Below are 14,849 nucleotides of genomic sequence, written 5' to 3'. Positions count from 1 at the left end.
CGCACAGGCTTTCTCTAGTTGTGTCAAGCAGGGGCTACTCTTCGTTGTGGTGCGCGGGCTTCTCATTGCAGTGGTTTCTCTTGTTGTGGAGCACGGGCTCTAGGCGCGCGGGCTTCAGTAGTTGTGGCACTCAGGCTCAGTAGTTGTGGCTCACAGGCTCTAGAGCGCAGGCTCAGTAGTTGTGGCACATGGGCTTAGTTGCTTCGCGGCATGTGGGATCTTCCCGGACCAGGGCTCGAACCCATGTCCCCTGCATTGGCAGGCGGATTCTTAACCACTGCGCCACCAGGGAAGCCCCAATACATGTTTCTTACTCATACAAAATCCACTGTGAATATTTATTACTGGTCATTCATGGACCCAGGCAACTTCCATTTTGCAGTTCTGCTCTCCTCTGAGCCCTTGGAGTTCCCACTATTCAGCTGGTAGATGGGGAAAGAGAAAGTGGGGGATTGTGTGAGAGACTTTTATGGGCCAGGCCTGGAAGTGTGATATGTCATGCCCACACTCCATGGGTCAGAGCTCTGTCACATGTCCACATCTAACTGTAAGGGAAGTTGGAAAAGTGTGTGAGCTTAGGAAGAAAAGGGACAGGTTTGAAGAGCCTATAGCAGTGCCTGCTACAGGATTCTATAGACTTCACAGAGCTATGCTGTCCAATGTGGTAGCCACTAGCCACGTGGGGCTGCTGAGCTCTTGAAATGTGACTAGTCCAACTTGAGGTGTGCTGTAAGTGTAGAATACACACTGGATTTCCAAAAAAATTAGTATAAAAAATTAAATATGTCAATAACTTTTATATTGATTGCATATTGAAATGAAATACCTTTGATCCTTGAACAACACGGGTTTGAATTGAGTGGGTCCACTTATATGCAGCTTTTTTTCAATAAATACTACAGTACTACATGACCTGAGGTTGGTTGAATCCACAGATGTGAAACTGCAGATATGGAGGAACCGAGGATATGGAGGGATGACTATAAAGTTATACACGGATTTTTCTACTGCCTAGGGGTGTCAGCACCCATAACCACCCTCTCGTTGTTAAAGGGTCAACTGTATTTAACTATACTGGGTAAAGTAAAATATATCATTAAAATTAACTTCACCTGTTTTTTGTGGGGGTTTTTTGCTTTTTAATGCAGCTACATGAAAATTTTAAATTACACACGTGACTCAAATTGTATTTCTTTAGGACAGCACTGCTATAGAGAATTCTCTTTAAAGTATCAGCACAGGGGTTCTTGTGTAGGTGTAGGGGTTTCTCTATAGGGTCAAGTTAGTGTCTCTTGTCTGGGGTCAGGAGAATGATTCTATTATCTGGTAAGGCAGGTTTGTAGAAAAATATGAAGGTTGGAGACATTGTAGAGTGAGAGGGAAGACTGTGAAGGCATTTTTTTCTCGTGCAGATTAAGATTAGCTGTTCCTTTAGAGGCCAGAAGGGTGGTTTTCTGTAGAGGGTCAGGCCAGAGGATCACAACATACTCAGGCCAGGTATTTCTGCATGGGATCAGAGCTAGGTTCCCAGAGACGCAGATCAGGTGATCCTATTAGGGGTTAGGCCTGGGGTTCTTGTACAGGCTCGGGACAGGTGATCATGGTGTTTCAGATTCTGGATTATTTAACAAGGTCAGAGCAGAGGTTTCTATGCAGTACAGGTGTTTTTATGCTGGTTCATTTCTTGGATGTCTCTCAAGTCAGAGGTTCCTGTTGAGGGTGAGAGTGGGGTTTTCTGTACCAGCTCAGGACACAAGTTCCTGATGGGACTCAGAGGGTGGTCCCACGCAGGGTCAGGACAGAGGTCCTGTGCAGAGGTAGGACACTGTCACCTTCAGAGATTCAGATTAGTGTTTCTACTGTTGGCTCAGGACGGTAGCTCCTATGCAGGGCGAGTGTGGGGCTTCTGGGACAAGCCCAGGGCAGGGGCTGTCATAGAGAGTCACAGGGCTTCCTGTGCAGGGTCAGGAGAGTATTTCCAGAGGGGAAGGTTAGGAGTTGCTATAAAGGATCAGGTCAGAGTTTCCTATAAATGAGTCAAGTTAAGGATTTCTGTTGAGAGTCAAGAAAAGGTTTTCTGCAGAGAGTCTGGTCAGAAGTTCCAGTACAGTTGTATTCAAGGCTTCCTGTAGAGGGTCAGGGCCATGGAGTTAACACAGGATGAGGATGAGAAGCCCTGTACAGTGTCTGGGAAGGGAGTCCTGTGCCAGGTGAGGCCATAGGTGCCTGTATCAGATGAGATATGGGCTTAAAGTAGAGGGTCAGGACAGGCGTCCCTGACACAGGGTCAGGAAAGGGTTTTCTGTGTAAGTTCAAGACTGAGGTTCATGTTGAGAGTTAGACCATGGGTTCCTGCGTACTCTACGGGGTGGGTCACGAGATCAGGATTGTTGTGCAGAGTGACGTCGGGAGGGAGTCGTTGTCAACCGTGGAGGCAAGGGCTTCTACACTCAGTCTAGATTTTCTATACTCACTAGATTTTCTTGTGAGCGAAGTATTTTAAAAATGCTACCTGGAGGGCACGGCTCCAGTACAGTGTGAGGACAGAGGTGTCCTGTCCAAGGTCAAGACAGGATTCCTATAAAGAGATTGAGGCTTGGGGAAAGGGTCAGGACAGGCATTTCTGTTAGGGGTGGTACAGGGACTTCCTTACAGTGTGAGCTCAGAGATTCCTAACCAGAGTAAGGCAGAGGTTCCTGTGCCATATGGGAGGACTGGGGTTACTCCTGTGCAAGGTGAGGGCTGGTGTTCCTGTCCGGACTCAGGATGGGTTTCCTGTTGATAATTAGAGAAAGGGTTCCCTTAGAGTTCCAGAACCAGATTCCTGTACCAGGCTAGGGCAGCCGTTCTTATAGGGAGGGAGGACTGGGGTTCCTGAACAAGGCGGGGCCAGGCACATTTCCACACAGGTTCTGAGAGGGGTTTCTTTTTTTTTAAATATTTATTTATGTATTTATTTTATTTGGTTGCGCCGGGTCTTAGTTGCGGCAGGTGGGCTCCTTAGTTGCGGCATGCAGGCTCTTTAGTTGTGGCATGCGAACTCTTAGTTGCAGCATGCATGTGGGATCTAGTTCCCTGACCAGAGATCGAACCCGGGCCCCCTGCACTGATAGCGTGAAGTCTTAGCCACTGGACCACCAGGGAAGTGCCGTGAGAGGGGTTTCTGTTCAAGACGAAGACAGGGGCTCCTCCAGGGTAAGAGGGCTGGGGTTCCGTGGGGCAGCCAGGCAGGAGGCTTTTACAGGGCCAGGGCACGCTCCTGTAAGGAGCGTGGACTACTGTGATTCTCGAGTGGGCTAGTGTGGTGACTTGCTGAAAGGGTGCTGTTCTGTTGAGGACAGCTTCTCACCCATACTGTGTTCAGGATGTGCGGGCCCACAGTCCCCACCTCTGGGGCTTCAGGGGGGAGAAGCTGCAAAGAGAAGCAGCCCAGTTAAGTGTGAGCAAGGCTCACTTTGGTGGGGGAGGGTCGCCCATCTAAAGTCCACTCTTTAAACTCAGCGTGATCAGGGCAAGTTCTGAGCCTCAGTTTTTCATTAGTAAAAGGAGCATGAGTGTACTTCCCTCAGTCTTTTTTTTTTTTTTTCAGGTATTCATGAACTAAAGCAACTGAAGCCTCTCAGCCATTGCCGACTCACAGTGAGCACTCAATTAAAGGCGCTGCTTGCTGTTAGGAGCCGTTGGGAAACCTGAGCCACGGAGCCCGGCTAACCCTGTGCCATCAGCTGTGTGGCCTCGGGCGAGCCACTTAACCTGTCTGGCTTAGGATGTCACCTGACTGGGTGACTGTTTCTGTGTAAGGGTTTGTTAAATGGAAGTACAGATTCCACCCTGGGGGGAGCAGTTCACCCAGGTGAGTAGGTGCGTTGGGGAGGGAGATGGTACTGTGGGGAGCTCCCCGACCTCCAGGGTCTAAATATCACCCCCAGAGGCTATTTTGTCCTCCTAATCTACCCCTCTCGTTCTCTACCATTTCCCACAGGGCTGCAGGCTGAGCTGGGCTGAAAGAGATAAGAGATGAGTGACAGGAAGGCCTATGGACAACCTCATGGTCCCATACTGGCCTTCTGACCTTCTTGACAGCTACCATTCCTGCCCCACCCCTTCCTCCCTTTCCTGTCCTCAGCATGTCTAATGTCCCTTGGAAGAGGGTCCCTAGCTTACACCGACTGAAACTATACATGTTGACACTTCCATAAATAAGTGTACGCAGGGCTGCTCCCATTGTCAGCCACTTAGAGACACTGACATGGCCCACGCCACACAATATGCTCACACACACACAGACTTGCACAGAAATACTGTCATCACCAGACCCACAGAGACATCCTGACACGCAGACCCTCATGGTCACACTGTTATGCCTCACACACTGTCACACAGTAGTTCTTGTTCAACGTTCCAAAATGTGTATGGATCCACTTCTGTGCCCAGTGCATATGCTGTCATGCTGTCTCAAAGGTCACCCCGAGTGGTGCACAACCCCACGTGTTTCCTCAGCACACGCTGTCGCGGGCACACCTCCACGTCCGCTCACACAGTCACCCGTGCCCGGCCTCTTGCAGGCGTCTGGAGTCACGCACATCGTCTCATACAGCCTCATCCCCACTGCCCGCTGCACACCGGCTCTCACCATGACGTGTGGCTGCACGTGCTGTCTCATACAACCTGGACGCTGTCACACGTGGTGTCACATATTCTGTTACAATCGTGAAGCGTCGCGTGCCATCTCACATGGTCACACACGGCAGCCACACACTGTCACCAAAGAATCGTGGACACTGATACACAACCCCCCACCACTGTTCTTTATTTAGTCCCACACAGACTCACACATTCAATTTCAGGACTCTGGTGGTTTTATTTTACAAAAGCTTTGAATGTCCACGCCAAGGCTTGTCTGGGGCCCAGAGGGTTGGGTTGGACAGACATCTGGCTACAAGAGGGGAGGGACACCAACCCCTGCCCTGAGGCCATGCTCTGTGCCCTCATGAGCTGAGTGGGGCCACCACAGTGGTGGTGGTGGTGGGAGGCATGGGACCTGTGGGGAAGGAGCCTGTGGGTGAGCCCAACAGGGGCCCTGGGAAAGGCATGAGGTGGCTAACAGGCCCTGACAGCACCACGGGGCCCAGGCCTTGGTAGAGGTGGGCAGTACCAGGCGGGCCCAATGTCAAGCCTGAGGCCACCTCCCCACAATTCCCACTACTGCTGCCCCCAGCCACCACCATGAAGCTGCCAGCTGGCCCTTCAGCTGCTCCTGTACCTCCTAGACTCGATCCCCGTTTCTTTTTTCCTTTTCCAGATGCCTTGCGGTTTCGAGTCTGGATACCATCCTTCCGCATGGTCAGTGGTCGGTTCACCTGCCAAGAGGGAGGCCATGGGTGTTTCCCAACTCCACATCTTGCCTCTATGTCTCCTCCAGGGATGCTCTCTCCACCCCACTTCTTAAGAATAGGGAATTGGTTCAAGGACTAGGGAGTGCGCCCCTGGTGTGGCACAGGTATCATTCTCAAGAATCCCGAGGTTGTGAGGCCCTGAGCTTGGGAAAGCCTTTCAGGCTAATCGGAGCTGCCCCTGGTCTAGGACGGGGGAGTGGAAGTTAGCTGATGGCCAAGGGAGGAGGAAGGAGGAGGGAGCAGGAGGAAGAAAGGTGATGAAGGAGTGGAGGAGGGAGGGGTGGGGAAGGTGGAGGGGGGATGGAGGAAGAGAGAGGAGAATAACAAACGGAGAAGGAAGGGAAGCGGGAGGAGAGGAGGGAGGCTCCGAGGGGCCCCGGGGCACCTGGTGTAGCTTGTAGTAGAGGCCGCAGGCATTGCACACAGGGTCGCCACTGGCATTTCTCCGCCACAGTGTGGTGGTGGTTGTCTGGCAGTTGGTGCACTGGGTACCTGCCCGTTTGCTGACAATCTGGGGGAGAGAGAATGTGAGGATGAGCACACTGGTGGGTGGAGGACTGAAAGAGGTGAGGGTCAGGTTAAGGCAGGGTTTCCGACAGGGCGAGGGCTGGGGGTTCTGTGTGGGTGAGGACAGGACTTCCTGGCCGGGGTAGGGGTTTTGGGTACTATATGGGGGAATACACCAGTAGTACCCAACTTTGGCCATCCACTGGAATCACTTGGGGGTTAGAAACGGTCCTGATGCCCAGGCGGCATCCCAGACCAATTAAACCAGCACATGTGGGGAGGGCCCCAGGCCCTAGTGGTTTCGAAGTGCCCCAAGGTGATCCCAGTGTGAAGCCGAGGATGAAAACTGCAGTGCAGGGAGAGGATGGGGTTCCTGCTTGCAGACCGTGAGGATAGGTTGAGGATAGGCGGCCCCGTACAAAGCTGGCTTCCTGTGTGGATGGGGAAGGGGTGGGGGATGTGGGTTCTTGTAGAGCATGCGGACTGGGATCCCTGCACAGGGTGAGCACAGCGGTGGAGGCAGGCCTGGGTCTTACCAGGCGCTTCTTGGGCCGGATGAGGGGCCTGTTCTGCCCATTCATCTTGTGATAGAGGCCACAGGCGTTGCACAGGTAGTGGCCCGTCCTGTCCCGCCGCCACAGCGGGGTGGCCGTTGCTCCGCAGTTCACACACTCTCTGGCCTCTGGTGGGGTAGACGGAGGGGAAGAGGGAGCCAGGCTCAGTCCAGCTTCGCCCTGGACACCCCCGCCCCCCCCCCCAACCCCCACCTCCCAGTCCCTTTTTGAGAACCTCACCACAGGGGGTTAGGGGCAGAGTTCCACGAAGCTTGGGTGAGGAATAGGCTGCTGGATTGAGGGGGCTCCCAGTGGGAGAAAAGAAGGTACTGGAAAAGTCAGGGCCCCCATAGGCACTGCTGGGGACCGGAATTGATGAAGGCAGTGCAGGCCCCAGTGTCAAGAGGTCTGGACTCAGCCGCTCTGTCTTTAAGGTCTCCAGGAAGCTGCCGCCGCCTTTCCCATCCAGATCTTCTGGGGCCTGGGGAGGGGAGTCCTCGCGGGTGGGGCACGCAGTCGAGGCAGGGTAGAGCCCGGTCTTGCCATAGGCCCAGCCAGCATATGGTGAGTTCCCTGGGATGCCTTCCATGCAGTTGAGCAGTGGGTACACCTGAAAGACTATTGGGGGGTATGGAAAAGGAGGAGGAAAGAAGAGGAGCAATCAGTCTAAAGTCATCTTGCTTTCAGGGTCTAATGATGCCCAAGAGCCCCAACATGGTGGCCAAGTTTCCAACCTTTCTACAGGTGACCAGAATAGCTACTGGCCATTGGGTGACTCCTGGGTCCTGAGCCCCACTGGTCACTCTGGCAACTGAAATAACCTCCAGCCATTTCCAGGTGGGCTTTGAGGATGACTTGTTGGGATTTGGAGCCCATAGATCAGTTGGCAACTCGGGCCACCACCTACTTCCAACATTGCTTCCCAGTATGGCTATCCCAAGATGGCAGGCTGGGGAGCATTGGCATTCCCAGGTCTGGACTTAACGAGGGGTCAGCACAGCCACGTGAAGGCTTCTGGCCATTTTCAGGATGACTTCTTAGTAGGATTCTGCCTTAGCTAAGGGTCTCCATGGCAACCCCAATATCACGGAACCAGTGCCAAGACAGCTACCCAAAGAAGTTAGGTACCTGGGGAGTGTCTGTAGGCCTCAGCATCCCTGTAGTAGGCCAGTGCAGCAGCTGCAGCGGTGGCGGTGCTGGGGGCGGTGGAGGAGGCTGCTGTATCCAAGCCCTCAGGCCCAGAGGGGAAGAAGACCCCCGATTCTGGTGGTGAGGACACCAAGGCAGGATCCATAAACTGGGACAGGGGCTCGGAGGTCCCCAGGGCCCCGAGGCCAGGGAACTCCATGGGGCCTCTGGGGTTTGACCTGTGAGCACAGGAGGGGTCTTCAGACACAGAAGCCCTCCTCTCCCCTCTCCACCCCTTCTTCCCTCCTTTCTCCCTCTTCCCACTCCATCCCCTCAATCCTCTTATCCCCCCTTTCCATCTCCCTAGTACCCTCCTCTTGCCTCCTCTCCCCCTCCTCTTCCTCTCTCCCCTCCCTCATCTCTCCCTTATCTTCCACTCCATCCTCTCACTCCCCATCCTGCTCCTTTCCCCTTCTTCCTCATTTATCTTTCCTCTTCTCCTCTCCCTCTTCCACACCCTCCTCTTCCTCCCCTTCCCTTTCTTCTCCTCGCCCTCCTCCCTCCCCCGTCTCTTCGTCCTCCTTCCTCTCAGCTGCCCTTCTTTCTCCTCCTCTTCCCCTTCTTCCTTCTCTTTCTACTCCTGCCTCCCTCCCTCTTCTCTCTTCTTCCCCTCTTCCTCTCCCCCTCCTCCTCTTCTCCCTGGTCCCCTTCTCTCCCTTCATCTCTTCCTCCTCCTCCTCCTTCTCCACCTCCCCTTTGCTCAGCCATCTCCCCCTTCCCCTTTCTATATCGGCTCCACTCCTCCTTCTCCTCCCTTTCCCTCCCCTCCCATCTTTTGTCTTCATCCTTCTCCTCTCCCTCCCCTTCTGCTCATCTCTTTCTCCCTCTCCTCATTTTCTCCTCTCCTCCTCCTCCTCCACTTCCTCTTCTCCCTCTGCCCCCACACTTTCTCCCCTCCGCCTCTAAAAGAATCGAGGTGGGGTGGGCTGGGGTGTGGAACCAGAGTCCCTTGAACTCCTTGGTCACCCCCCTGGACCTTGGGGTTCACCCTCCTGTGCTCCCCAACTTCATCCCTATCTGTTGCATCTTGCCTTCTGACTTTCTCAGAAACCCCATGGTTTCCGGCTTGACTCTCCCCTCCCCCACCTCCGTTGGGTCTGCAGACGGAGGGCCCCTCAGTTCCTCCCTGCTCCATGGGGGGGTCAGTACCCCCACTGCTTATCTCTGCCATCCCCGCCCAACTTTTGAAATCACCCCAAGGCCACTGGCTTCCTCTGAGGAGGGGGACAGGTGGGAGGTGTTCCCTCTACCCATACCCTGTCCCCTGGGGAGGTCTGCCATAGTTCTGCTTTCAAGTTCCTTCAGTCCCCACCATCCTCAGGCCTCAGTTTCCCTATCTGCCGGTTAGGAGGTGGTGACAGGGCTCGAGCTAGGACTTAGGAGAAGGCAGCTTGGTCTCTCTGCCCCTTTGCCTCTGTCCTTCCCTGTGTGTATCTCTGTCTCCCTGTGTCTCTTTTTCCCTGACCCTGTTTCTTCTCAAGTCTGGCTCTCTGTATTTCCCTCCCATTTTTCTATGCTCCCATGATACATCTTGCTCTCTCTTTCTGTGCTTTTATAAATGTCTAATGTTTTCCCCCTCCCTTTCTCTGTCCTCCCATGTCTCTGTCTGATTGTCTCTCTCCTTCTTTATCTCTCTTTTTATCTCTTTGTTTCTCTCTCTCTTTCTTTGCTCTCTGAATCTTTTTCTGTTTCTCTTTTTCCCTCTCCATTCATCTCTCTGAATGTCTGTACATCTCTCCCACTCTGTTTCTTTCTGCTTGTTTGTCTCTTCCTTAGTTTCTGTCTCTGGGTCCTCTGGCCTTATTTCCATGTCTGTCTGACTATTCCCGTACCCATGAACACACCCTCCTGCACACAGCCCCAGATGAAGAGCCAAGAAACCTACCCCTGCCCCTGACTTGCCCAGCGAATCTGAAGGCCTTGGTCTCCCTGTCTGTAGGGTGGAGTGACGAATATAGAGAAGACCATCTTCCCCCGCTTATGTGACCCATTGTATAGACAGGCCAAGAGTTGGGCCCGGGGTTAGGGGTCGTGCTGGGCTAGAGATGGGCCTGTCAGTGTGCCCACCACCAACCTCCTCTAGGGCCCAGGGCACCTGCTGTTTCTCCCTAGGGAGAGTGTCTTGCCTCCTCATCTCCTCATCCATCTCTTTCCTCTCTGTCTCACCATGATTCTATCTGTATCTCTCTCTGAGTTCCTGTCTCGCTCTCCTTTTCTGTTCCTGGGTCTCCCCCTCTTTCTTGTCTCTCTGTCTCTCTTACTCTTTCTTTGAGTCTCTGTTTTTCTTCTTTCTCTTCATGTCTCTGTCTTTTGCTTCTTTTCTCTCTCTCTCCATCTCTCTTTGTTTTTTCCTCCCTTCTCTCTGTCTCTGTTTGTCTCTTGCTCTTTTTGTCTCTATCACCACTCTTCCTTTATCCCCTCATTCTCACCTCACCACCACCCCCAATCTCCCTCCAGCCCCACTGCCCCCCGTCCCTGCACCTTGTACCTTGACAGGTCTAGGACTGCCCACCCCTCCCATGGCAGGGGCCCAGCCCCCCCCCCCACCCCTAGTTATCACTCTCCGGACAGAGATAAAGTTTATCTCAAGGCTGGGGGATATGAAAGCTCCTTATCAGCTGCCCCACTAGAGTAAGTGCTGCCCCAACGGGCAGCAGGCAGCAGGCCGGCACCCTCAACTCTCCCTCCGCCCAGCCCCTCACCCCAGGTAATGTCCCTATCCCAGCCCTCAAGGGAGGGTCCCTCGGGACTGAAGGGAGCAGAGCTGGGATATGGGGGCAGATGACTCTTGGGAGAGTTTGAGGTGGAGTTTGAGGATTAGGTACGGGGTTGAGGAGTCAGAGGTTTGGAGAACAGCTATGGAGTTTGGGGTAAGCAGATATGGGTTTGTGGAGCAGAGAAAGGTCTGCTTGAAAGGTCCCATTTTGGGATCAGAAATAAGTTGGGAAAGCAGAGACAGGGTTGGGGATCAGAGGCAAAGTTTGAGAGAGAGAAAGTTGAGAAGTTGGAGATGTAGTTTAGGGGTCGGGGTGGATTCCAAGAGTCATGGAAAAGTCTGAGGGTCCAGGGGTTTTGCTGGAGCGGAGGTGGAGTTTGGACAGGCAGGCAGAAATGTGTCTGATGATTAGAGATGGCTTATGGAAGCACAGGAGGAGTTTGAGAACAGAGATAGAATTGGAGAACAGAAAGATTTGGGGCCAGAGAGGACACCTGGGGAGACACAAAAATATTTGGGGGCTAAGATGGGGTTTAGGGAAGGCAGACATGAGGATTCATGTGACAGAACAGATTTTGGGGGGGTAGACTTGGTGTTTGGAGTGACAAAGGGTTGGGGCAGAGATGGTTTTAGGGCATCAGAGAGAAGTCACAGGGAACAAATATGGGGTTTGAGAGGTGGAGATGGTGGTAAGAGCATGGAGCTAGGGTTTGGCAGGCCAGAGACAGGTTTGGGGGGTCAGAGAGAGGATTGGGGGCAGAGACAAGGATGTTGTGGAGTAGACAAGGGCTTGGGGAGCAGAAATAGGTATGGGGGGGACAAGAGTGAGCCTTTGTGGAGAATTCAGAGACAGAGACAAGTTTGGGCGAGTGAAAGTCAGATTTGGGGCAGAGGTAGGATTTGGCAGGATGAAAGCATGTTTCAGGGGGCAGAGGTGGGGTATGGTGGGCAGAGTTAAGGGATCGGGGGAGCATAGATATCTTGGAAGGAGTGGATGGGAGTCAGGGCAGAGAGAGGTGGGGTTTGGGGAGTAGATTTGGGGTAGAGATGGGGGTTGGAAAGACAGAGGTGGTCTGGAGGAGCTGTCAGGGGATTCAGGGGTGGTAGACACTTTGGGGACCAGTGGTGGGTTGGGGAGCCTAGAGCAAGCTGGGGGAATAGCCTTGAAGTAAGGGGCAGCAGGCCCGGGCTTTGCCTTGCTGGGGGCTCTTGAAGGGCTGAGACTGACCTGGGCTGGTTGGTGCGGAGGGTTCAGCTGCTTTGGGGATGTGGCGAGCTCAGTGTGATCCCAGGGGGTGTCCTGGCTGGCCTTGGCCTTTGAGGCTCCCTTCCTCCTTCCCTCCCTCCCTCCCCTCTCCCTCCTCCCTCCTCCCCAGGGAGTGGCTGGTGCCCCAGTGGGTGGGGCGGGCCAGGGGAGGGGGCGGGCCCCCCTCCTATGGGGCACCTCTTGGGCAGTGGGGGCCTTCCTCCACCCCACCTGCCCACCCCATGGATTCTTGGACCCTGTTTGACTTGGGCTTCTGTGGATTTCAGTGTCCAGCCAAACAAAATGGGCTGAAGCCAAGATAAAATGAAAATAGCAGATGTGGTTTCATGACCCCTCTGGGCTTTTCAGTGAGTGTTTGTAAAGCCCCTACTGTGTGCTTAGCCAGGTGTGGGCTGGGCCCTTATGTATGTGTCCTCCTGGCCAAAGGGAGAGGAGGTATGTGACTGTACCCATTTTGCAGGTGACAAGAATGAGGCTCAAAGAGGTTTGGTGGGAATTTGAATCAAGATGTCCGTGGGACATCTTCAGGACCCAGGCCCACCCTGGGGACCAGGCCAGGACTGGAGGGAGGCAGAGGCACATTCACTCAGCGCCCCACTTGGGGCTTACGCCAGCTCCGGCCTGCCCTGGGGCAGCAGATAAGTCTTATCAGATGGAGGCCAGTGTGGCTGTTGGCTCCGCGGTGGTAACAGGCTGTCTTGGGATGGGGGGCGGGGCTCGGTGGGGGACACCCAGGGACAGCGGCCTCAACTCCTTGCCCTCAACTTCTTGCCCGCCATGCGGCTTTGGAGGCGGGAAACAGGTGGGACTTGGGGCTGGTTCCTCTGTGGGCCCTTGAGTAGGATAGGGTGGGGGAAGGGAAGGAGGATTGAAGGGATAGAGAAGGGAGAGAGGCAGAGAGACAGAGAGATGGGAATGGGGAGATGCAGATAAACAGAAAGAGATCTAGAGCTGGGAGGAGACAGAGGGCACAGAAAGGAATGAGAGACAGAGAGGGGTGAGAGATGCACAGAGAGAGCCGGAGACAGTTAAGGACAGATAGAAAGAGGGGCAAAGAGAGTGGGAGACAGGTAGAGATGGACAGAAGGGGAAAGATAAAGCCTGAAAGTGACAGAGGCCAAGGATACAGGTGGAGAAACTGAGAAGGGAGAAAAAGATGATGTAGAGAGGGGGACAGAGACAGAGATTCAGAAACAGAGAGTCTGAGAGGAAGTCCATGAGACTCCAGGCAGCAGCCTGGGGTATGCCCTGGGCAGGTGGTGCCAGGGTGGGGTGGGAGGGGGTGTGGATTGATGTGGACCCATGTGGCCTGTGGCTCTGCCCTCAACTTGCTGAGAGGGACCTCCAGAGAGTCACTGGGCCCTGCGCCTCAGTCCCCACCTTCTTGCCCTGTCCTACCTCCCCCAAATAGTAACAACGGTGACAAGGACCAGTGTCTCGTTGCTGGCACAGACCTGTGCCTGGCCTGTTCTGGGCACTTTCCCCATGTAAAATCATTGAACACACATGTATGCAGTAGGTGTCCAACTTGGGTCCCTGTAGGACAGTGGGTAAGACTAACCAGTCAATGGCCCTGGGACTCCATGGGACAGGGAGCTCCCCTGACCACCCGTTCTGTAGATGAGGAGACTGAGACCCACCAAGGGCAGAGGGCAAGGATGGAGCCCTGGGTCAGTAGGGTCTGCTCACTCACTGGCCCACCCCAGAGGGAGTTTACCATCCTCATCTCACCTCTCTGGGCCGCAGTGTCCTCATATGCAAAATGGGAGATTTGAGGAGGAAAGAGAGCAAGGCCATTTATCGAGCTCCTGCTCTGTGCCCCACTCTGTGCCAAGCCCTCGTCAGTAAGAACAAGGACAAAGACTCCTCTGACTCAAGTGGCGATGGTTTCAGGACATCCACTCTGGAGGCAGCCCACCCTCATTTATAGGCTGCCCTTATCACCGACTGGCGTGTGGCCTTGGGTGAGTTACCGTCCTCTCTGGACCTCAGTTCCTCATCTGAAGAGATGGGGTAATAATAGCGGCTACTCCATAGGGTGATTAGGGTGACTAAATGAGATTTAATCCATTAAGTGATTTTAACTCATTTGATTCTGAAATCTCAATAAATATTAAGTATTCTTATTTATTCATTGAGTACCTACTGTATACGAAGGATAGTATTTGGCCCTTTTTTATCAGCACTACTACTAATTCTAGTACTAATGCTAATAATATGCTGACACCAATACCAGTACTAATTCTAATTACTAATGTTCTAATATTGATATGAGCACTAATGCTAATTTTAATAGTGACAGTAATAATAATACTAACTGTAATCTAACACGAGTACTTTATGAATATTAATACTAATTCTAGAACTAATAATTATTATTCATTTAAATTCTATCAACAACTCTAATGGTAATAATAATAATAATTCTGATACTAATACTTTTCCTAGCATTAATATAATAACAACAGCAGCATTATTTTGCCCTGCCACCTCTGGCACTGTGCTAAATGCTCTCCATGCATAATTTTATCCTATTCTCACCAGGTCCTTGTGGTATAAGTGCATATAATTGCCCCCATCTTCTAGACTGGGAGTAGGTGCAAAGAAATAATGTTCGTCTGAGGCCCTGGGTTCTTGTCTCAGCTCTGACTGATTTGCTGCATGATTCCTGGGGAGGCCACCCTCTGAGCCTTAGTTTCTTTGCCTGGAAAATGGGTATAATCATAGAATCCACCTCAAATGTTGTTGAAAGGCCACTCAACACAGGGCCTGCCCGCACGCCATAAATGGTGAGCTCTGTAGTGGTAACTCTCCTCATTGTTACTATTACTAGAAATAGCAGTTGCAATGTTGGGATGAGGTAGGGAAAGCTGCCCCCCCTTGGGAAGGGCAGGCTGGAGGCATGTCTCAGACAAGGGTTTGGCTGCTGGACCTACAGTCCATTTCTTCATAACTGGAGCAGAGAAAGGGCTCAGGAAGGGAAGTAAAGGGTGGGGAGTGGGGGCCTCAGGGCTCTGCCTCCATCAAGGGCCAAAACCCTGTGGCTCTGAGGCCAGGCCTCACCCCATTCCATCCCCCATCCCTGTGGAGGGGGCATAGGCCCAGAAGCCTGTGGCGGCAGTTCAGCCAGCAGGGAGGCAGCTGGGAGTGGGCAGATAAGGGAATCGGCAGGGCCAGGCCAGGCTTTGGGGGACACCGACGAGGGCGGGGGCAGGGGTGGG

General features: G+C 53.2%; 1 protein-coding gene across 1 annotated transcript; it reads right to left on the bottom strand.

Annotated features, from left to right (window-relative positions):
* Window positions 1–4,988: 4,988 nt before the first annotated feature.
* Window positions 4,989–7,805, bottom strand: GATA1 (GATA binding protein 1). Its single transcript, XM_068533786.1, has 5 exons — window positions 7,586–7,805; window positions 6,698–7,075; window positions 6,440–6,585; window positions 5,782–5,907; window positions 4,989–5,360 (listed from the first exon to the last, which is right to left on the bottom strand). The coding sequence occupies exons 1-5, from the start codon at window positions 7,803–7,805 to the stop codon at window positions 4,989–4,991; spliced, it is 1,242 nt and encodes a 413-aa protein (XP_068389887.1).
* Between the last annotated feature and the right edge of the window lie 7,044 nt (window positions 7,806–14,849).

The sequence above is a fragment of the Eschrichtius robustus genome, chromosome X (genome assembly GCF_028021215.1).
Source record: "Eschrichtius robustus isolate mEscRob2 chromosome X, mEscRob2.pri, whole genome shotgun sequence".
Taxonomy (NCBI): Eukaryota; Metazoa; Chordata; class Mammalia; order Artiodactyla; family Eschrichtiidae; genus Eschrichtius; species Eschrichtius robustus.
Note: the sequence above shows the minus strand (reverse complement) of the source record. Positions and strands in the feature narration are given on the sequence as shown.

What these genes read in the sequence shown, in the direction of transcription:
- GATA1 (XM_068533786.1), bottom strand. Translation starts at nt 7,805, where the DNA reads ATGGAGTTCCCTGGCCTCGGGGCCCTGGGGACCTCCGAGCCCCTGTCC. An exon ending in TCTGCCCCTAACCCCCTGTG is followed by an intron (nt 6,586 to 6,697) that starts GTGAGGTTCTCA and finishes CTACCCCACCAG; the next exon opens with AGGCCAGAGAGTGTGTGAAC. An exon ending in TCCGGCCCAAGAAGCGCCTG is followed by an intron (nt 5,908 to 6,439) that starts GTAAGACCCAGG and finishes TCTCTCCCCCAG; the next exon opens with ATTGTCAGCAAACGGGCAGG.